The following is a 24,915-nucleotide window of genomic DNA, read 5'->3' as shown; positions in this document are numbered from 1 at the left end:
GCACTAGAGCACAACCAAAAGTTGGTAGAAATGAGAGTACGGGTAAGAGGAAATCTTACCAGGTAACATTTGATTTTATGTGGCTTTTCATCTGAGGGCACTCAATAGTCTACACAAAAGAAAGAGTTGCCAAGAAGTGAGCCATGAAATGTTTGTATGAATCCCAACTAAATACCTACAAGTTCCTGAATTATGCACACTCAGGTAAGACTCTAGGGGGCCCTGGAGAAAAGCAACAACTTACAGCTGAAAGTGGGGGACAAAGTTTGAGTTCTGGCAAGTCAATGGTCTGCTTGAACAAGAATCAAGACTTTGCAGAGAAAGACAACAGGCTGCAGAGGAGCTTCAACATGTTATCAACAATAGAAGTTATTAAAAATTAGGGAAGAAAAGGAAAATGTAAAAAAAGGAGTCTACAAAAAAGACCTCAAAATGACCCTGATACTGAACGCAGCAGAAAAGCACTTTAAAGCAACTATGATAAATTTGTTCAAGGCCATAAAGAAAAACATAGACATAACAAATGAAAGAGAAAAAACTAACCAGAGGGGGGGAAAATTGTAAGAGGAGAAAAAAAAACAGATGGGATTAACAGAAAGGAAATGGCAAAAATCTAGCTATAGCAATTACATCAAATGTAAATGAACTAAACACTATTTCTCACACAGGGGCTGAGAGTCAGAATAAAAAAGTGCCTTTATGCTTTTTGCAGGAAAAGTACTTTAAAACACAAAGACCTAGATTTGTTTAAACTAAAAGGATGAAAATTGACATACCATGCGAATATCCAGTAGACAAAAGCTGGTGACTAATTTTAATAATAAACAAACAGAATCAATGACAAGGAATATTAGCTGAGATAAAAAGGACCATTTGATAATGATAAAAAAAGTCACATAAATATCAAGCTGACAAAAGCTGGAGTGGTAAACTTTAAAATGAGGACAAACAGAATTAATAACCTCGAATATCAGCAAGATACAGTGGGATGTTCCATAATAATAAAAAGGTTAGTTCATAAAAAATAACTATAAAAGTACATGTGCCTAATATAATAACAGAGTCTGAAAATAAAACAAATTGACAGAACTAGTAAAACCACTATAGTTGGAGACTTAACACAGAACATCATAACCAATAACTGCAGAATACATTCTTTTCAACTGCACATAGGACATTCACCAAGACAGATCATATGCTGGGCCATAAAATAAATCTTGGTAAACTACAAAATACCGAAATCTTTTATAGTATGTTCTCCGACTAAAATGGAACTGAATTAGAAATCAGTTAAGATATCTAGAAACACCTCCAACATTCTGAAATTAATATATTTATAAATAATCCATTACTCAAAGAAGAAATCACAAAGAAAACTGTAATTATGGTGAACTGAGTGATACCAAAATTTGCAGAATGTCACTAAAAACCAATGCTTAGAGGGAAACTGATAGATTTAAATTCTTCTATCAGAAAAGAAAGATTTAAAGATCAAAGATCCACATTTCCTCCCTAAGAAGCTAAATAAAACAAAAGCAAATTAAACTCCAAGTGTGGTGCAGGAAAAAATAAAAGGAATAGAAAAGAAAAAAGAAAAAAATTTACTAAGTACTTGTTGAAATAATAAAAAAAAAATTAAAACATCTCTGTCAAGAGGTTGGGGGGAAAAAGAGGAAACAGCTATTATGAATATGACAAATGAAGGAGGAGATATCAAATACATCCTACAGACATTAAAAGGATAGTTAAGACAATAAGAAAATATTATGCCAATAAACGGCGCTACCTCAGGGAAATGAACAAACCACTTGAAGATACAAAATACCATAACTCACCCAAAAAGAGATGATCTGAATAGTCCTAAATCTATTGGGAAAATTGAATTCATGGTTAAAAACCCTCCTACAAAGAAAATGCAGGGCCTAAATGGAATAAGCAGTGAATTATATCAAACATTCAAGTAAGAAAAAATACCAATCTTATGCACACACTTTCAGAAAACAGAAGGGATTACTTTCACCTTGTTTTATGAGGCCAGTGTAACCCTGATACCAAACCTCACAAACACTGAAATGTAGACATACAAATTCTTAATATCAGAATCAAATCCTGTCATATAATACAAGGCCTCATCATGACTAAGCTTACCAATGAGTGCAGGGTTGGTTCAACATTTGAAAAATCAATCAATGTAACTCATATTAACAGAAGAAGAAAAGTCCTATGACAATTTCAATAAGTGCATAAAAAGCACTTGACAAAATTCAATATTTATGACAAAACTTCTCAGCACCCTAGAAATAAAGAAAATTTCTCAGTATTGCATAGGGCAAAAAACCAAACAAAACAATGGACATATTTATTGCCCCTGGCACAATAGGCAGGAAAAAGAAATGAGGATTGGAAAGGAAGAAGCAAAACTGTCTCTCCTTGCAGATGACATAATTATCTACATACAAACTCTCAATGAATTTACAAAGTAATTATCAGAATCAACAGGTAAATTTAGCAAGGTTGCAAGATAAAAGATTATACAAAAATCAATTGTAATTTATATTAGAAGCAAATGACTGGAAAACTAAATTATAAAATTAATTTCATTTACAAGAGAATGAAAGGACACAAAATACTTGAATTTAACGAAAGAAGTACAAAACCTCTACTCCAAAAAATCTAAAATACCGCTGAAAGAAATTACAGAAAGCTTAAATAAATGGAAAGATATATTATGTTCATGTACTGAAAGATAATTAATTCTCCCTAAGTTTAATACTAATCATAATCCCAGTAGGCATTTTTTCTAAAGAAGAGAAATTGAAAATCTAATTCTAAAATTTATGTGGACACTCAAAGGACAGAATAGTTAAGATGAAGGAAAAAGAAAAGACTGAGTTACTCAGCAGATGGGTCAGAGTAATACACCCAAATGAGGAACGTGTGGACTCCAAAATCCAAATAGGCCCACTAGGTACCATACCTCTATTCTTGGTTGTAGGAGTGGCTAGATAGAACAATATCACCTTAGTATGAATATCTTGACATGCTCCATATTACCAGAACTTTAGAAATTTCACTGAGGTTCCTGAATTTTAGTCAAATTGATTTTCCATTCTCTGAGAAGCAAATGTCTTACCACTAAGTCCAGATTAGTTGCTCACTAGGTCCAATCAGCATAATATCATCAATATAATGGACCAGTGTAATATCTTGTGGAAGGGTAAGAAGGCTATTAAGATCCCTGCAAACTAAATTGTGACACAGAGCTGGAGAGTTGATACACCGCAGAGGTAGGACAGTGAAGGTGTACTGGGGCCATGCCAGCTGAAAGCAAACTGCTTCTAGTGAACCTTATGGACAGCTATGAAGAAAAAGGCCAGATCAACAGCTGTATACTGGGTACCAAAGAATGTTAATTTGCTCAAGTAATGAAACCACAACTGGTGTAGAAGCTGCAACAGGAGTCACATAAAGGAACATAATAAAGAATAATGGGTAATGAATTATAATCACTGAATATAAATTCATGAGCCCATATTGATGTAAATAATTAAATGAATAAACACACACATTTATTTATGTATAGACTGGAAAGTCCATCCTCATGGTGGAGTGCCAACTAATTAAAACAAAAAGAATGATAAATCATCAACCCACGGGGTGAAGTTGCATAAAAAATATAGGATATTTACGTAATATCAAAGTATCTTCCTTAAATTAAATAGCAAAGGGAAAAAATAACTTTAATGGGGAATAACTCAGAAGACACCACATTACCCAAGTGATCACTTAACATCACCAATATTGCACCAAAATCGTATACTTCTAATGTAAGGCAGGGAGGACAAAACCTTATTTTGGGCTATTCTGCAAAAAATGCATAGGGTTAAACTAATTATGAGGCAACACCAGACAAACAAATTGAGGAACAGTTAACAAGTAATTGTACTTTTCAAAAACATCAAGGCAAAGAAACACCGGAAATCCTGAGGAGCTACTCCAGATTAAGGACACTAAAGAGATATGGCACCCAGAGGCGACGTATGATCTATTTGCATGAGGAAGAAAACTACAAAGGGTATTACTGAGTCAACTGCTGAAATCTGAATACAGATGGAGATCAGTTGATACACTGAATAAATACTATACTTCTCAATTTTGGTAAGTACACTGTAGTAAAAAGAATGCCACTATTCTTAGGAAACACAGAAGTATTCAGGAGTAAAAGAGCATATCTCTAATTTACTAACAAAGACTTCTATATATATAATATGGAAAATAAATAAATATATATATAGAAAATAAATACAGATATAGAAATATATATATATATATGTCTTGTGAAGCCATAAGTCATTTCTAAGGAGATACAGCTAAAAATCATGACATTAACACCAGATTATGATATCAAGTTGTATTTTAAAATTTTACACACACACACACACACACACACACACACACACACACACACATAATCTATCTATAAAATAACCTCATGTCCTTTCTTCCGTATGTGTGGTAGGGGGAGTGGGGAGAGACAAAAGGGGACAAGGGGTGAGAAAGAGAGAGAGACTATGAATCAATGAGAGAATGTTTAATTCGGGATCAAAGGCATATCGGAATTCTTTATATCATTCTGGCAACTTTCCAGTAAATTTGACATTGTATCAAAACAAATTTACCACATAAAATGAGTGGTTTCAATGATCTATTGTTCTTTTTTTATCATTAATTCTACAGATGCTCACCAACATATGATGGTGTTACATCCCAATAAACCCACTGTAAGTCAAAAATCTAAGTAAAAAATGCATTTAAAATACCTAACCTACTGAAGATCATAGCTTAGCCTGGCCTACATGAAACATGCTCAGAGCACTTACATTAGTGCAAAATCATCTAACACAAAGCCTTTATGTAATTTAATAAATATTGTACTGAAAGTGAAAAATGATGACTTTGTAAGGGTTCTCGAAGTACAGTTTCTATTGAATGGATATTGTTTTGCTATCTTCTTAAAGGTGAAAAAGTATACGTTAAACGATAAGTTGAAGCCTGTTTGTAATATCTATTAAAATGTCATGGTGATGTGGTATTCAGCTAGAACTTAATACACAGTACTGTCTTCAAAAGTATATACTCTTGTTCTTTATCTAAGTTAACTAAAGTACAATATCTATTATTTTATACTGGTTTTACTAGAAATTCAATTCCAGAACAATAGAAAATTAGGTTTTTGTGAAATATACTACCTTTTACACTTAAGACTATGATGCAAGAGTTAATCCTAAAACACAACAGAATATAATTCTACACTCAGAAAAAGAAAACAAATCAAAGTCTTAAGCGTTTTCTCACACAAATTCAGATTTAATGACAGTATATCTTGTAGATATATAGGCTATCTTTGAGAAGATATTATTAGATGTTATGACATTAAGCCCTGATTATGACACCAGGTTATGTTTTAAGTTAATGAGTTGAAAAAGTATGCAGTGAACATATTCTTCTTTATATTGCAGAGGATTTATTATTAATATTCTATAGCTTACAATTTTCTACTATCCAGAAACTCCATCAAATCTGTATGAAAATAACAGAAATGACAACTTCCATTTAAGCTGACTTTTGGAAAACAAAAACTATCTACATTTAATAATCTATTTGGTATTATTAATAGTAAGGGCCTACAATAACCATTTCAGAACAAAACAGATCAACGTGATAATCAAAATGCACATTTCCTACTTTCAAAGGCAAAATGTTAAAGAGTTTTTAAAGAAGTCACTGATATTGAAAGAAAGCCAAAAAAACCCCAAATTGACAATTTATTAGGTATTTCAATATACCTAAAATGAAACATCTAAAATAGTCCTGAAAAGTAAAACGGCTAGTTGGTTTCACAAAAAAATGTCTAGGGTGAATTTAAAGACCAGATAATTCCACTGTTCCAAAGCACAGAAAAAGACCAGAAACATTCTGATTATATTTATGAAGTAAGCATAACATCATAACATTGATACCAAAAAGGAAAACTGTAGACCATTTTTAGTTATAAATGTCAATGTAAAAATCCTAAATGATATAGTAGTGAAATGAACCTATCAGTATAATAAAAAAATAAATAAAAAAAAATACATATCATCACCAAGTGGGGTTTATTACACAATGTAAAGTTGGTTCAATAATAGGCAATATTTCAATATAATTCATTATAATACTAGATCTAAACAGATTAATCAGATTGGGGTTAGCCAACTATGGCCAGTGGGCTGGTGGCCTGTTATTGTAAATAAAACTTTACTGGAACACAACTACACTCATTTTTTTACATATTATCTATGGCTCCTTCTGTACTATAACAGCAGAGCTAAACAGTTGCAACGAAGACAGTATCATTCATAAACTGAAAATATTTATTATCTGATCCTTTAAGAAAGTTTACTGATGCCTGCAATGGATAATTATCTTCACATATGCCTAAAAGTGTGTAGCAAAATGCAAGGATCGTTTGGAATTTTCTCAGTTCCAAGAACAGTGGTCATTCTCTTTATAACCATCTATTTACTACGTCTAATACATAAAAAACAAGTAAGTGAAAAAAGGTTTCTCTTTTCTATTATACATTAACTGAAAGGCCAAGTAAAATAATAAGACCTTTATTTTTTCATCATTAAAATTTGTAACACACACTATGTGATGGTAAAATTTTCCTGTACATATTAAGTTTAAAAAAACCACAGCCAGGTGCAGAACAGCATGTATATTACCAGTTGTATGAAAAACGGGAGCATATATGTTTCTACTCGGTAGTAAACTCATAAAGAATGATCTCTGTAAAGATACACAAAAAACCTAAAAACAATGCTTACTTGAGTTTTGGTAGGATCTGGGAAGATAGGAGATGTGGTAGACAGGAGAAATGCACTTCATATTTTTTACATACTCTATGATTTTTTTCGAACCATGTGAATGTATTACTAACTCCCCAAATAACCTACACAACTCAAAGAGATTTACAAAAACTTATACAGTATTCTTTGCAGTTTTAAAACATTTTATAAATTATAAATGGATTGCCTTTCCTATATAACAGGAATGAAATCTGATTAAAAGTAGGAGACAGGTAAGTCATTTTGTTGACATGGACAGGTATTACAAGTTTAACCTTTATTTCTATTTCTCACTATCCCTAAGTTTATGATTTTATACTTTTATAGATTCTGGGCCTGATGAAAACAAAATTGTATTGTTCCCTCCAAAAACTCTGAATAATCTACTGAATAATTATGATTCTACTAAGTCCTTTTACTCAGAATAAATAAATACATACCATTATCTTCTTCAATTCCAACAGGGCCTGCTTGAGGAGTCTCCCCATTCTTTAAACAATTATGGATGTATGTTGCCTTCCATCTGGCATACTTCCTGTGTTTCACATTCTAAAAGAGAGCATTTTTATATCAACATTGGACTACAGTAAAGAAGTAAAAAGTAAACATTTATGATGATCTATATCATATTTCTGAGATAAAACCTATTTATGCAGATTACAGCTCTGAAAGAAACTGGCAACTCCCACCCTATTGCTAGAATCCACCAAGTATTTAAGGCTTGACAGAATTCATAAAAAGCTATTGTCCTCAAAACACATGCCCAGTTCTCTTTTATCATTTAACATTTCAGAAAGGATATGCAAGGTAAAAACAGGAGTGTCCTTCCAGCAAAATTTGTATCTCTTCTGCACAGGGGAGAAACAGGCTAAAGTAGAATTCTAAGACTAAATATAAAAATAACAATAGATTGAATTATTTTCACTAAAGACAAAAAAAAAACCTGTACAAATCAAGAAAAAAAAAAATTAAGATGATGTAGTGGTTAAAGCAAATGCTAGATTGATAGGTAAACCTGACTTTTTAACTAGTCACGTGCTAGTTAACAGCTCTGAACCTCAGTCACACTGATTCTAAAAAGGGAAAAATAATACCTGATTGGGTTATAAGAAGAACTGAAAAGATCATGAAAAACATGTTAGTTGCCTCTTCTATGCCTTAAAACTAATTTTACATGATATGCTAATGTTACAGGATATAAGATTAAAATTTGCTTTAAAAAATATAAAAACCTCTTAGAATTTTGGATGTGCTAGTGATTTTTAGTTTATATTTTCAACTGACCTTTATAGTGGTATCATTATAACTTGGGAACTCGTCAGAGATGCAGAATCTTCAAGCCCACCCCAGATCTACTGAACCTGATCTACAAGTGCCAGTCTGCACCTGCACTACAAGAACCCCAGGTGCACATTATAGTTTGAGAGCAAAATATGCACATTAGAGTTTGAGAGCGAATGTGGTTTTACTATCTGAAAACAGGCATGGTGGCTCACATCTGTAATCCCAGTACTTTGGGAAGCTGAGGCAGGCAGATCACGAGGTCAGGAGTTCGAGACCAGCCTGGCCAACATAGTGAAACCCTGTCTCTACCGAAAATACAAAAATTAGCTGGGTGCGGTGGCAAGCGCCTGTAATCGCAGCTACTCGGGAGGCTGAGGCAGGAGAATCACTTGAACCCGGGAGGCAGAGGTTGTGGTGAGCCAAGACCATGCCACAGCACTTCAGCCTGGGCAACAGAGCAAGAGTCTGTCTCCAAAAAAAAAAAAAAGAAGAAGAAGAAAAAAAAAAGAAATAGAGAGCTAGGCGCAGTGACTCATGCCTGTAATCCGAGCACTCTGGGAGGCCAAGGAGGGTGGATGGCCTGAGCTCAGGAGTTGGAGATCAGCCTGGCCAAAATGGTGAAACCCCATCTCTACAAAAAATACAAAAAATTAGCCAGGCATGGTGGCAGGCACCTGTAATCCCAGCTACTCAAGAGGCTGAGGCACGAGAGTCATGTGAACCCAGGAGGCAGACGTTGCAGTGAGCCAAGACTGCGCCACTGCACCAGCCCGGCTCCGGACCTCCCCCTGGCCAAAAAAAAAAAAAAAAAAAAAGAAATAGAGTAACCTTCTGCAAAGATCCATTAGGTCATTGATGAGTACAAATGCAGCATGTGGTCCAGATACTTAGTTGAGTATTCTATAATGTGAGTCTCTAGATACTACTAGAGGTAGCTTCTGTACAGAAAACTAAAAAAATTAACCCCTAAATTACTGAATTTGTATCATATTTCCTTCTTATCAAACACTCCTCTTACATATTCAATTAAAAAATCTATACATGGATTCTGATTTTCTTCCAGGTGTGACATTTTGCTCCACTTCACAAATGAGCTTTCCAACAGAAGTATCCACATTTAAAGTCTTCACTTCTTTACCATTCAGTTCGCTCTGGGGCTGGGGAGGGTGTATTTCTTTTCTGTTTACTTCATATTCTCCAGTAAAACAAAAGGTTAGGGAATCTGAATATGCCTGTGTCTTTTACTGGTAGGGAGCCCACGTGTGTCAGCCTGTACCTCACTTAAGTTGTCAGTTCATTTGAGGAACTGATCTTGCTAATATCAACTGCCTAGTCCACTCTAGAAAATCCAAGGCACACTTTTTAGGTATCATCTTACCAAACTGCTACACTCTGTAAATATATTAAAAGCCCTGGACTATGCCAATCTTTGGGAAACATTCTCTATCTCTTGTTTTTGTGACACTCAATTCTCTTGATTTCTTTCCTATCTCCTTTGGCTCCTAATCTTCTAGCTGACCTTCAAGTAATTTTAAATACTCTGTCCTAGCAGAGAGTGCAAAATAGTGGGCGCAATCAATAATAACACATTTAGAATTTTAAATAAGAATTATGTTTTCTATATTCAAATATGGGAAAAGTTACAGAAAGCAAATTTCTAACTTCTCTTTTAAAAATGAAAGATCTGGGCGCACATTTAGTAATAATCATCTGAGCTGAATGAATACAGGCAGTTCCCTTCAGATAATGTACATTCATTCATTCTCCCTCTCCCCCATCTCAAGTTCGTACAACATATCAGCTGCCATTTGTTATCTTACAGTGGGCTGTCTTAAGTCATTATACCACCTACCAGATTCAAACAAGCATCATGATCCTGCCATCTAGCTTATTTATTTATTTTTTTACCTCTTCATATGCCTTCCTATAGCTTTAAGCACTACTGATAAATTTATTATTCTTAAATTTATGAATCTAGCCAGAATCTCCTTGGACAAATATCCAACTCACTATGTGACACCAGCACTTGGATGTCTCACATACAATTAAAATTAAAACTGTCCTTTTGATCCCCCTACCACCTTTCCTTTCCTCTGGGAACTTCACTCTCAAGTAAATGGGAGGAGTCATTTTTAACAGTTCTCCCTATGCTTTGCCTCTCTCCCCACTCCCTTACCTAATTTACCAAGAATCCAGTTGATTTTCCTTCTGAAACATACCTTGATTTGTCTTCATCTCCTCATTTTCGCTGCAATAGCCCCCTAATTTGTCCCAACTTCCATTCTTGCCCTAGCCCCTACCACATCTTCCTCATCTAATACTCCGAGTTCAGGGATCTTTCTAAAATATAAATCCACTCATATCAATCTTTTCATGTAAAATGCAAAATCAATTCTAAGTTTGGATACAAGGATCTACTCTACCTGATTCTTGATTGTCCAACCTCTTCTCAATGTCCCTATCCCATTCACTGACTACTATCCAGCTATGCATTTTTCTTCTGTTACTACACATGCCACGGCCCATACATCCTGTTCGCCTGTTGTCTTTTTTCTTCCTCACCCAGCTAACTCACTCCTACTCAGCTCATTCCTCATATGCCAGATCAAATGCCACTTCCTAAGAAAGGTTTTCCTGATGTTCCCAATCTAAGGTCAGACTCTCCAGTAATCTTACATCTTTTTTTAAAACAACATTTATCACAGTTTGTAATTATATAAGGATGCTGACAAAGTGTCTCTCCAACCCTCAAAACACACACACACACGTTAAAATATAAACTCATTAAAAGAAGAGTCTATCTGTTGTTTATACCAACCACTTGGCTTTGTGACCAGTATGTAGTAGTTGCTCAAGATGCATACACATCTCCAACGTATGACAGCTTAACTGATTCTAACTGATGTTTCTGTGGTAGTACAAGAGATCATTATTTCTGTCGTACGTAAGGGGCTATTGGATTTAGCAAGTTCTGTTACATTTATGATACAGTTAGATAGAATGACTTGAAATTTCCAGTGTTTGTTTTAGGCCTATAGAAACAGCAATAACCTGTGGTTCACCTTTTTCTTCCGTTTTCATTCTTTCAGAGCAAAAAATATATGCTAAAGCATTGACTTTTCCAGATTTTTAATTTTTCAAAATCTTGAGCAATTAGAACTGAAGGGCTACAAATGCTAGATTATTATCAGATTTGAATCTCTATGTTCACATGTCCACTTGAATTCAGTATCTGCAAAATGACATTCTTTTAAAACGTTTATTATTAACCTATGCTCCAGCAATGAAAACTAATGAAGGTAATTAACTACTCTATATTTTTAGTGGTTTAAACTTTCCCTCTTTGGGGGAAAACATAAGATATGTATAGTTAACCTCAACATACTTTTAGGCTCTGAAAAGTTTGCTATTAATTAAGACCTTTAATTAGCAATACAGGATATATAAAGTAAGTCAATACGTTATTTCTGCCTTTAGGGAGCTAATCATCTGGTTATGGATATGAAATTAAAATACAAAGAACTATTACTATAAAAACACACTTAGTAGGAAGTATTAAACTTGTTTCCTATAGTAAGTACATGGAACAGTTCAGAGAATAAAGAAAAAACAGAATAAGGTAAAGGAAATGATGCTTTAGTTTGGCCATGCAGGATGGGTAAGTTATGAAAAAACTGAAGCAGTAACAAGATTCTGGAGAGAAGGACAAGTACAAGCAAAGGTAGAAATAAGGAAATATTTGGGGAATAAAGATAAAGAAATCAATATGCCATGGATAGAAGACACATATTAAATGCTAGTTGGATAAGATAAATCCAAGACAAGATTAAAGTATTAGACTGACATCTTTAGAACATCCTACAGGTTATAAAGCATTTCCACATATTTTCCTCTACTTGGTCCTCATCAGAACCTCGAAATTTAAGCAGGTCACATTGTACTCACACTAAGGCTTTGAGACATTATAGGACTGGCTCAATGTAAATACAGTTTAATCTGGCATTCAAGGCCCTCCACATTGTGGACACTCAGTCTTATTTCCATTTCCCTCAATCAAGATTGGATTCCTGTCTTACCTGCATTCTCTACTGTTATTCTCTCTTATCTAACATGGTTTCCTTTCTGCCCAGTCTCCTTTCCTCCAAGGCTAAGTGCAAATGCTTACTCCCTATGAAGCGCCCTCATTTCCACTAAGTCAACAGTTATTTATTACTTACTCACGTCAGCTACTATGCTAAGTGCTGGGGATCCATGAGATGAATGAGTCAAGCATGAGCTTTACAGTCTAATGTGAAACCAGGCAATAACTGACATTCCTAAATCTGGCACATGTCTTATCTGAAGTCCCATATTTCTTCATCCTTCTTTCTTGGGATTCTATAATCCTATCATTTTAGAGACGAAGAAAGGTCATTACAAAAATAAAGTAATTTACTGAAGGTCATACTGTTTTAGTAGTAAAGTTAGCCACTCATTTGGGTCTATCTTGGTAAACTACAATTACCACACTGCAATTTGCAATTCAGATTAAAATATATGAAATAATAGAAAATAAGCCTTAAAGGTCAGCTACTTAGTGTTTATCAATGTAGAATGTACCTTTTGGTAGTTACAAAGAAAACTATTTTAAAAGTAGATGAATAAATTGCTAAGGAAAGTTTAAACTGCCTTCTTTGAGGGTCTTTAAAATTGGGCCAAATTTTTTTCTATCTGAAATAATTTAATCCTGTCTAAAGACTTAGTGGAAAAGTTGTAATGACTTTAGAAGGTTCTTTCAGTCCTAATATCTAAGTATTAGCAGTGTAGAGAAGTTTAAAACAATTTGGGTTTCTGCATTAGTAAGCGAAATTTAAGAAACTAAGTTGAAAAAGGTTCATTTTAGTAAAGCAACTTAACTATTTTTTATCATACTGTTTCCAAAACATCCCTATTCCTAGAAACTGATGCATACACTATTTAGCAGAAATTTCTGGCAGTTGTAACTCCACTAATTCACTTTTCAATGTTGTTTTATTTAAAATAAAGGATGTAAAGGATGCTGGATACTAAATAATATTTTTAAAGGAAACTTTCAAGATGTATTTTTGAAATTCATTAACTCCTTTTTGCTGATTAGACATCCTTTCTAAGAAACAGGAACTGCAAAAAGAACTTTTACTTTTGTCCTTGGCCTCTAAGTTCCTGTTTTGTTACTGGATTGATGAGAATCACTGACAACTGCAAATTTTGGCCACTTAAGAATTACCATGAATTTTCATTTAATTTTTAAATCACTTGCTACACTGAAGCATGACTGGTTAGAGAACAGTAACCGCAGGCTGGAGCAGGAATTTTTAAACTTAGTACCTTTAAGAATCACAAGAGTGTAATAATAAATTCCTGGCTAGAACGATGAAAAATTTGATATAAATTATTCTCCATTAGCATACCAAAAAGTCACCTTGAAAGACAAAGTTTTATACTAGCTGTCTCTATCTAATTCTTCCTCTTTGATTTTATATTGAACCCATCCTAGGCAAGTTTTTAATCCCCACTACTCACTGCAACAGTTTTCGTCAAGGTTACAGATTACTTCTATATTCCTATTAGGTTGGTGTGAAAGTAATTGTGGTTTTTGCCACCTAAATTCAAGGCTTACATGCCATCTTCCTTGACCCCTATCAGCATGAACAGGTGATTATTTCCCACCCCATTCCTTGATGCCCCACTTTACACTTGCTTTCCTGGTTATCAAGACCTCCTGGTTTTCCTTCTCCCTTGCTGTGCTCCTTCAGTCCTTTATACTTGTTCTTTTTCATGTCCCAGTGTCAGGAGTACCTCAGGCTTCAGCTCTTGGATTCCTTGTCTCCTCTTTCTACACTTGATGATCTCATGCAGTCTAATAAATATACCACCTTTAAATACCATGAGGTGTATTTGCTAACTTCCAAATTTATATCTTCTGTTCAGACTTCTCTAAACCTTAGGATTTTGTATAAGTATATATCCAATTCCACATTTCTCCTGTGTATTTGATAAGTTTAAAACCAACTCCAGATTTTCCCCCACAAGTCTATAAATGGCTAAAGTGGTTAAGAATGATCTTACAGTTGTCAGGTCCAACTCTTGGGAGTTATTTTTGAGTTCTCTGTATCTTTTACAGTTTGCCAATGAATCTGTTATATTTTGTCAGCTCTACATTCAAAATACATCCAGAATCCAACCACTACTCACCATGTCTTCTTCTGCAAACTCTGATCCTAGCAAGATCTTTTACCTTGATTATTTAATAATGTACTAATGAGTTTGCCTTTTCCAATCTTGTCCATTACAGAAAGGAAAAATACTTTAAAAATACAAGTCAAAATTCATCAATTCTCTGTTTGAATCCTCCCCCCCCAACACCCTCATCCTCATCTCCTATCCTATCACTCCTTTTCATTCTGGATTCTGCCACATTGTTCTCCTTGTTATTTCTTGAACAAGAATAGGTAGCTTGTACCGTAGTCTCAAAAATGTAGCACTTTATCTTGCCTCTTCCTGGAACACTCCCCAAATTACATGCAAAAATGCAATACACATTAGCCTGAGAATCCACAGCTTTCATAACACTTTCAAAGTAGTCAGTGATAACAATGGGATTAATAATCTCTAACTTTGTGGCAACATCACAAATACATTTATACTCTTAGTCCCTCAACCTCCCAAGTTATTATATAAACAAGACTTCCACATAACTCCGAGAACACTGAGAAGTGGTATAATGAGAAATGCTTGAAAAACACATATTAAACAAATGTATTATCAAAATGATTCAGATACTGAAATATTTATAGTCACAGATTACATGTATTTCCTGATATTTATTCAACATTTTAATCCCTTTATATTTTTCAAAGCAACTATAATTTCACCAAACAAGTTTTTAAAAAGGAGAGCAAAACTATACTCTCAAAATCAAAACTATAACTTAATATACAAATACTTAAATATAACTCCTCTATTTTTAAAATATCATAACATTGGAATATATGTTCCAAGTAAACAAAAGATTTCCAAACAAGGTATGGTCAGTAACTGTTTAATACTTAATCTACTGGGGTAAGACAAGAAACCAATGTTAATTATTTTTTGGAAAAAAAAATTATATATAGTTTTCATCAAACTTACAGGAAGTTTTAAAAATAGGACAACATACTCCCACGTCTTCTACTCAGATTCTCCAACTATTTTTTTGTTTTATTCATTTATTTCTATATATAAATGTATAAAAAAATATATATATATAAATATAAAAAGTGTGTGTGTCGGGCCAGGCGCGGTGGCTCATGCCTATAATCCCAGCACTTTGGGAGGCCGAGGCGGGTGGATCATGAGGTCAGGAGATTGAGACCATCCTGGCTAACAGAGTGAAACCCCATCCCTACTAAAAACACAAAAAATTAGCTGGGTGTGGTGGGGGGCGCCTGTAGTCCCAGCTACTCAGGAGGCTAACGCAGGAGAATGGCATGAACCCGGGAGGCAGAACATTCAGTGAGCTGAGATCACGCCACTGCACTCTAGCCTGGGTGACACAGCGAGAATCCGTCTCAAAAAAAAAAAAAAAAAAAAAAAAAGCTTGTGTGTCTGTATGTATCTATTTTTTTTCTGTATCATTTAAGGATAAATAGAAGACACTGTGTCCCCTTTCCCTTTCATTGCACTTTCCAAAATCTAGGACAATCTCAAACATCAGAAAATTTAATATTTCAACAACACTACTGTCTGATCCACAGTCCCAAGAAATTTTGTCAATTGTCCCAATCATGTCCTTCGTAGTTATTTTCCCCCCAGGTCCAGATCTAATCTAAGGAGAATGATTAGTATTCCTTGAACTTACTTTTTTTTGTTTGTTTTTTAAACAACACAAATTTATTATCTTACAGTTCAGTAGGTCTGCTACACATCTCATCAGAATAAAATAAAGCTTTCAGCAGTCTGTAGCCCTTCTGGAGGCTCAATAGGAGAACCACTTCCTGCTCATTCAGGTCATCATATGTTTGTAGGACTAAGGTGCCTGTTTTCTTTCATTTATTTATTTATTTAATTTTTATTATACTTTAAGTTCTAGGGTACATGTGCACAACGTGCAGGTTTGTTACATATGCATATATGTGCCATGTTGGTGTGCTGCACCCATTAACTCATCATTTACATTAGGTATATCTCCTAACGCTATCCCTCCCACTGCCCCCACCCCCCTACAGGCCCCGGTGTGTGATGTTCCTCTTCCTGTGTCCAGGTGTTCTCATTGTTCAGTTCCCACCTATGACTGAGAACATGCAGTGTTTGGTTTTCTGTTCCAGCGATAGTTTGCTGAGAATGATGGTCTCCAGTTTCAACCATGTCCCTACAAAGGACATGAACTCATCCTTTTCTATGGCTGCATAGCATTCCATGGTGTATATGTGCCACATTTTCTTAATCCAGACTGTCATTGATGGACATTTAGGTTGGTTCCAAGTCTTTGCTATTGTGAATAGTGCCGCAATAAACATACGTGTGCATGTGTCTTTATAGTAGTATGATTTATAACCCTTTGGGTATATACCCAGTAATGGGATGGCTGAATCATATGGTACATCTAGTTCTAGATCCTTGAGGAATCGCCACACTGTCTTCCACAATGGTTAAACTAGTTTACAGTCCCACCAACAGTGTAAAAGTGTTCCTATTTCTCCACATCCTCTCCAGCACCTGTTGTTTCCTGACTTTTTAATGATCACCATTCTAACTGGTGTGAGATGGTATCTCATTGTGGTTTTGATTTGCATTTCTCTGATGGCCACGGATGATGAGCATTTTTTCATATGTCTGTTGGATACATAAATGTCTTGAGAATTGTCTGCTCATATCCTTTGTCCACTTTTTGATGGGGTTTTTTCTTGTAAATTTGTTTGAGTTCTTTGCAGGTTCTGGATAATAGCCCTTTGTCAGATAAGTAGCTTGCAAAAGTTTTCTCCCATTTTATAGGTTGCCCGTTCACTCTGATGGTAGTTTCCTTTGCTGTGCAGAAGCTCTGTAGTTTAATTAGATCCCATTTGCCAATTTTGGTTTTTGTTGACATGGCTTTTGATGTTTTAGACATGAAGTCCTTGCCCATGCCTATGTCCTAAGTGGTACTGCCTGGGTTTTCTTATAGGGTTTTTATGGTTTTAGGTCTAACATTTTAAGTCTCTAATCCATCTTGAATTAATTTTTGTATAAGGTGTAAGAAAGGGATCCAGTTTCAGCTTTCTACATATGGCTAGCCAGTTTTCCCAGCACCATTTACTAAATAGGGAATTCTTTCCCCATTTCTTGTTTTTGTCAGGTTTGTCAAAGATCAGATGGTTGTAGATGTGTGGTATTATTTCTGAGGGCTCTGTTCTGTTCCACAGGTCTACATCTCTGTTTTGGTACCACGCTGTTTTGGTTACTATAGCCTTGTAGTACAGTTTGAAATCAGGTAGTGTGATGCCTCCAGTTTTATTCTTTTGGCTTAGGATTGTCTTGGCAATGCGGGCTCTTTTTTCGTTCCATATGAACTTTAAAGTAGTTTTTTTCCCCAATTCTGTGAAGAAAGTCATTGGTAGCTTAATGAGGGTGGCATTGAATCTATAAATTACCTTGGGCGGTATGGCCATTTTCACGATATTGATTCTTCCTATCCATGAGCATGGTATGTTCCACCATTTCTTTGTGTCCTCTTTTATTTCGTTGAGCAGTGGTTTGTAGTTCTCCTTGAAGAGGTCCTGCACATCCCTTGTAAGTTGTATTCCTAGGTATTTTATTCTCTTTGAAGCAATTGTGAATGGGAGTTCACTCATGATTTGGCTGTTTATCTGTTACTGGTGTGTAAGAATGTTTGTGATTTTTCCACATTGATTTTGTATCCTGAGACTTTACTGACGTTGCTTATCAGCTCAGGGAGATTTTGGGCTGAGACGATGGGGTTTTCTAAATATACAACCATGTCATCTGCAAACGGGGACAATTTGACTTCCTCTTTTCCTAACTGAATACCCCTCATTTCTTTCTCCTGTCTGATCGCCCTGGCCAGAACTTCCAACACTACGCTGAATAGGAGTGCTGAGAGAGGGCATCCCTGTCTTGTGCCAGTTTTCAAAGGGAATGCGTCCAGTTTTTGCCCATTCAGTATGATATTGGCTGTGGGTTTGTCATAAATAGCTCTTATGATTTTGAGATATGTTCCCTCAATACCGAATTTATTCAGAGTTTTTAGCATGAAGGGCTGTTGAATTTTGTCAAAGGCCTTTTCTACATCTATTGAGATAATCATGTGGTTTTTGTCTTTTGTTCTGTTTATATGCTGGATTACATTAATTGATTTGCATATGTTGAACCAGTCTTGCATCCCAGGGATGAAGCCCACTTGATCATGGTGGATAAGCTTTTTGATGTGCTGCTGGATTCGGTTTGCCAGTACTTTATTGAGGATTTTTGCATCCACGTTCATCGGGGATATTGGTCTAAAATTCTGTTTTTTTGTTGTGTCTCTGCCAGGCTTTGGTATCAGGATGATTTTGGCCTCATAAAATGAGTTAGGGACGATTCCCTCTTTTTCTATTGATTGGAATAGTTTCAGAAGGAATGGTATCAGCTCCTCCTCGTACCTCTGGTAGAATTTGTCTGTGAATCCGTCTGGTCCTGGACTATTTTTGGTTGGTAGGCTAATAATTATTGTCTCAATTTCAGAGCCTGTTACTGGTCTATTCAGGGATTCAACTTCTTCCTGGTTTGGTCTTCGCAGAGCATATGTGTCCAAGAATTTATCCATTTCTTCTAGGTTTTCTTGTTTATTTGCGTAGAGTTGTTTATAGTATTCTCTGATGGTAGTTTGTATTTCTGTGGGGTCAGTGGTGGTATCCCCTTTATCATTTTTTATTGCATCTATCTGATGCTTCTCTCTTTTCTTTTTTATTTGTCTTGCTAGTGGTCTACAAATTTTGTTGATCTTTTCAGAAAATCGGCTCCTGGATTCATTGATTTTTTGAAGGGTTTTTTGTGTCTCTATCTCCTTCAGTTCTGTTCTGATCTTAGTTATTTCTTGCCTTCTGCTAGTTTTTGAATGTGTTTGCTCTTACCTCTCTAGTTCTTTTAATTGTCATGTTAGGGTGTCAATTTTAGATCTTTCCTGCTTTCTCTTGAGGGCATTTAGTGCTATAAATTTCCCTCTACACACTGCTTTAAATGTGTCCCAGAGATTCTGGTATGTTGTATCTTTGTTCTCATTGGTTTCAAAGAACATCTTTATTTCTGCCTTCATTTCATTATATACCCAGTAGTCATTCAGGAGCAGGTTGTTGAGTTTCCATGTAGTTGGACGGTTGTGACAGTTTCTTAGTCCTGAGTTCTAGTTTGATTGCCCTGTGGTCTGAGAGACAGTTTGTTATCATTTCTGTTCTTTTACATTTGCTGAGGAGTGCTTTACTTCCAACTATGTGGTCAATTTTGGAATAAGTGCAATGTGGTGCTGAGAAGAATGTATATTCTGTTGATTTGGGGTGGAGAGTTCTGTAGATGTCTATTAGGTCCGCTTGGTGCAGAGCTGAGTTCAATTCCTGGGTATCCTTGTTAACTTCCTGTCTTGTTGATCTGTCTAATGGTGACAGTGGGGTGTTAAAGTCTCCCATTAGTATTGTGTGGGAGTTTAAGTCTCTTTGTAAGTCTCTAAGGACTTGCTTTATGAATCTGGGTGCTCCTGTAATGGGTGCATATATATTTAGGATATATCATTAGCTCTTCTTGTTGAATTGATCCTTTTACCATTATGTAATGGCCTTCTTTGTCTCTTTTGATCTTTGTTGGTTTAAAGTCTGTTTTATCAGAGACTAGGATTGCAACTCTTGCCTTTTTTTTGTTTTCCAATTGCTTGGTAGATCTTCCTCCATCACTTTATTTTGAGCCTATGTGAGTCTCTGCACGTGAGATGGGTCTCCTGAATAAAGCACACTGATTGGTCTTGACTCTTTATCCAATTTGCCAGTCTGTGTCTTCTAATTGGAGCATTTAACCCATTTACATATAAGGTTAACATTGTTATGTGCGAATCTGATCCTGTCATTATGATGTTAGCTGGTTACTTTGCTCGTTAGTTGATGCAGTTTCTTCCTAGCATCAATGGTCTTTACATTTTGGCATGTTTTTGCAGTGGCTGATAGCAGTTGTTCCTTTCCATGTTTAGTGCTTCCTTCAGGAGATCTTGCAGGGCAGGCCTGGTGGTGACAAAATCTCTCAGCATTTGCTTGTCTGTAAAGGATTTTATTTCTCCTTCACTCATGAAACTTAGTTTGGCTCTATATGAAATTCTGGTTTGAAAATTCTTTTCTTTAAGAGTGCTGAATCTCTTCTGGCTTGTAGAGTTTCTGCAGAGAGATCTGCTGTTAGTCTGATGGGCTTCCCTTTGTGGGTAACCCGACCTTTCTCTCTGGCTGCCCTTAGCCTTTTTCCCTTCGTTTCAACTTTGGTGAATCTGACAATTATGTGTCTTGGAATTGCTCTTCTCAAGGAGTATCTTTGTGGCATTCTCTGTATTTCCTGAATTTGAATGTTGGCCTGCCTTGCTAGGTTGGGAAAGTTCTCCTGGATAATATCCTGCAGAGTGTTTTCCAGCTTGGTTACACTCTCGCCATCACTTTCAGGTACACCAATCAGACGTAGATTCGGTCTTTTCACACAGTCCGATATTTCTTGGAGGCTTTGTTCATTTATTTTTACTCTTTTTTCTCTAAACTTCTCTTGCTTCATTTCATTCATTTGATCTTCAATCACTGACACTCTTTCTTCCAGTTGATCGAATTGGTTACTGGAGCTCGTGCATTTGTCACGTAGTTCTCGTACCTTGGTTTTCAGCTCTATCAGGTCATTTAAGGACTTCTCTCTACATTGGTTATTCTAGTTAGCCATTCGTCTAATCTTTTTTTAAGGTTTTTAGCTTCTTTGCGATGGGTTCGAACTTCTCCTTTAGCTTGGAGAAGTTTGATCGTCTGAAACCTTCTTCTCTCAAATCGTCAAACTTATTCTCCGTCCAGCTTTGTTCCGTTGCTGGTGAGGAGCTACGTTCCTTTGGAGGGGGGAGAGGTGCTCTGATTTTTAGAATTTTCAGGTTTTCTGCTCTGCTTTTTCCCCTTCTTTGTGGTTTTATCTATGTTTGGTCTTTGATGATGGTGACATACAGATGGGGTTTTGGTGTGGATGTCCTTTCTGTTTGCTAGTTTTCCTTCTAACAGTCAGGACTCTCAGCTGCAGGTCTGTTGGAGTTTGCTGGAGGTCCACTCCAGACCCTGTTTGCCTGGGTATCAGCAGCAGAGGCTGCAGAAGTTGAATACTGCTGAACAGCAAATGTTGCTGTCTGATTGTTCCTCTGGAAGCTTCGTCTCAGAGGGGTACCCAGTCGTGTGAGGTGTCAGTCTGTGCCTACTGGGGGGTGCCTCCCAGTTAGGCTACTTGGGAGTGAGGGACCCACTTGAGGAGGCAGTCTGTCCGTTCTCAGATCTCAAACTCCATGCTGGGAGAGCCACTACTCTCTTCAAAGCCAACAGACAGGGACATTTAAATCTGCAGAGATTTCTGCTGCATTTTGTTTGGCTATGCCCTGTCCCCAGAGGTGGAGTCTACAGAGGCAGGCAGGCCTCCTTGAGCTGCGGTGGGCCCCACCCAGTTCGAGCTTCCTGGCTGCTTTGTTTACCTACTCAAGCCTCAGCAATGGTGGGTGCCCCTCCCCCAGCCTTGCTGCTGCCTTGCAGGTAGATCTCAGACTGCTGTGCTAGTAATGAGGAAGGCCCCATGGGTGTGGGACCCTCCAAGCCAGGCGTGGAATATAATCTCCTGGTGTGCCGTTTGCTAAGACCCTTGGAAAAGTGCAGAATTAGGGTGGGAGTAATCCGATTTTCCAGGTGCTGTGTGTCACGGTTTCCCTTGGCCAGGAAAGGGAATTCCCTTACCCCTTGCGCTTCCCGGGAGAGGCGATGCCTTGCCCTGCTTCAGCTCTCACTTGGTGGGCTGCACCTAACATCCTGCACCCACTGTCTGACACACCCCAGTGAGATGAACCTGGTACCTCAGTTGCAGAAATCACCCGTCTTCTGTGTTGCTCATGCCAGGAGCTGTAGCCTGTAGCTGTTCCTATTCGGCTATCTTGGAACCACCTCAACCTTGACTTTTTAAAAAATACCAACCAAGCTGTAAAATGTCTATTGATTTGTCTGATGTCACCTCATGATTAGGTTTGGGTTATACATTTTTGGCAGCATTATCACTGAAGCGATATTTGTCTTTTTCAGATCATCTTATTAGGATGCACATGATGTGGGTTGTGCCAACATCAGTGGTGTTAGGTTTAATGACTTGGCCTAAAGAAGTGTGTGACAAGTTTTCTCATTATTGAATTACTATTTTCCTCTTAAAGAAATAAGCGATTTGGTAAGATATTCATAGACATGTAAATCTACTTCTTATCAAACTTTCCACCTACTACTTTTAAAGCTCACTAATAATTTTCTAATTTTATCATCATTTGTACATTTATAGTTAGAATCCTATGAAAAAGAGCCTTCTCTGCTCTTTTATTATTTATTCATTTATTTATTTCTTCGTATGTATCAGTATGGACCCATACAGATTCTTTATTCAATGAGTTATCACTCATTACTATCATTCTAATTTTTATGCTCAAACTGTCCCTGGCTTGGACAATGGGAACCCTTTCAAGTCGGCTTCTGGGTCCTATGATTATGATAACACTTTCCTATTTTCTGTCACAAGAAGGTCCAGCCTTATCTATAGCTTTCCTGGACTCAGTCCTAGATTAAGTACTTTCTGTGAAAGTCCTGGTTCCTTATGCAGAATAAAATTAGAATAGAAAATCAGGTACTAGGGATGCTCACTGTGCACTCACTGCTACTGGTGCATCATTGCTCCTAGGAGAGCACAGAGACATACAAATAGCACACATACACTATACATATTATACCTATATATCTATTCATCTAATATATTTAAAAGCATGAATTAATAAGATTACAATTCCAACCTAACAGCATAACACAATCTAGTCTTCTCTCATTCCACATCGTAATTAAATTCCCCAAAAGTGAGAAAACTGTCTCCCTCAATATATTTAATCATTTGGTCACTCCTAGAATACAGAATAAGCAGGTTTAGAACTGCCAACCCATACTAAGACAAACCAAACCTATAAACAAAATAGTTCAATATTTAACTTCTGCAGTAAAATGAACATACTTTGAGATGTATACATCTTCAGTGCACAATATTTTGACAAACAGATTAGTATACCTGGGTAAACCATACTTCTAATTATATCCCTTCCTAGAGCAACTTCCTTTGGTGTGTGCATGCATGTACACACACATACACACACGTGTATGAAGGCAGTCGTATAGTTTGCATTCTTCCGGCTTTTTTCCTCAGCATAATGTCTACTAGATTCATCCATGTTGCAGGTTATATCAGTAGTCAGTTCCTTTTTGTATCTAACACCCCAATGTGTTTGCCAGTGCCCCCAGTGCCCCTGTTGGTGGACATCAGGGTTGTTTCTAGCTTTGGGCTATTATGAATAAACTTCCCATAAGTGCTCCTGAACTAGTCTTTTTCTGGACATATGTTTTTATTTCTCTTGGAAAAAAACCAGAAAAGGAATTGCTGGGTAAAAGGGAGTATGTTTAGCATTAAAAAAAAAAAAAAAAACGGCCAACTCTTTTCCTAAAGTGGATGTAACATCTAACATCTCCATCAAGCAATGTATGAAAGCTCTTGGTTTTTCACATTCTAGACAACAGTTTATGTGGCCACTCTTTATTCGTGTTATTTTATTGATTTTTAAAAACTATTCTATCAATGACTAACGGGGGGTGTTAAAATTTCCAACTATGATTATGAATTTTTTCTTATTTTTCTTGTCAATTTGTTTCATATAGTTTGAAAGTCTTATTCTTAGGTGCACAGATATTTGTAACTGCATTGTTTTCTTGATGAACTGACTCCCTTATTATTATAAAATGTTCCCTTTTATTTCTAGTAACACATATACTCAAAGTCTATTTTATCTATGGCCACTTGGGATTCTATTTACTTAGTATCTGCATTGAGCATCTTTTTCCATATTTTCATTTTCAAAATATTTATCTTTGTATTTGAACAGCACCTGCTATAAACAGTATACAGATAACTGAGAAATAGAATAGTGGCAGACAAAATATTAAAAAAATAAAAAAACAAAAATGTTGAAGGACTAGAGAAAATAGACTTTAGTTTTATACAAGTGAGTAATGACATGAAATTAAAAGGAAAAAAAAAATCAAGACATGACCAAGAAAAATATCATTGAGTAAATGAGATCTATTACATTTTAGAAAAGTTATGAAATATAAGTTATATATAAACAAGTATAAGGCATTTTTCCATCTACAGATTAAAAAATGAAACACTACTGCAACTTTTCAAGCAGAAACTAATCAAGAAGACAAAGCCCCCTCTTCAAGTACTTGCAATATAATTTATTCAAAAATATAATACACAAAAATGTAGTTAATACATTCATAGTGTAATATTCATAAAGTTAGAACTCTAAATACAGGTGGTGGAGAGCTGAGAGAATGGAGAAATTCAAGAAAGGACTAGAATAATGTAGGTGAGACTCGAAGAGAAGATAAAACTTAGGCAAAGCCAGCTAGAAACACAACATTTCCAAGGGTGAAAA

The 24,915-nt window shown here is 36.1% G+C and overlaps 1 protein-coding gene across 3 annotated transcripts in view; it reads right to left on the bottom strand.

Annotated features, from left to right (window-relative positions):
* VTA1 (vesicle trafficking 1) overlaps positions 1-24,915 on the bottom strand; it is a 79,253-nt gene that overhangs the window by 23,100 nt on the left and 31,238 nt on the right. For all 3 annotated transcript variants that reach the window (XM_025382070.1, XM_025382071.1, XM_025382072.1), the window contains one exon: positions 7,331-7,439. In XM_025382070.1, coding sequence (XP_025237855.1) covers positions 7,331-7,439 — 109 coding nt within the window. The remainder of the gene's footprint in view (positions 1-7,330; positions 7,440-24,915) is intronic.

The sequence above is a fragment of the Theropithecus gelada genome, chromosome 4 (genome assembly GCF_003255815.1).
Source record: "Theropithecus gelada isolate Dixy chromosome 4, Tgel_1.0, whole genome shotgun sequence".
Lineage (NCBI taxonomy): Eukaryota > Metazoa > Chordata > Mammalia > Primates > Cercopithecidae > Theropithecus > Theropithecus gelada.
This window is presented reverse-complemented; position numbering and strand designations above follow the sequence as displayed.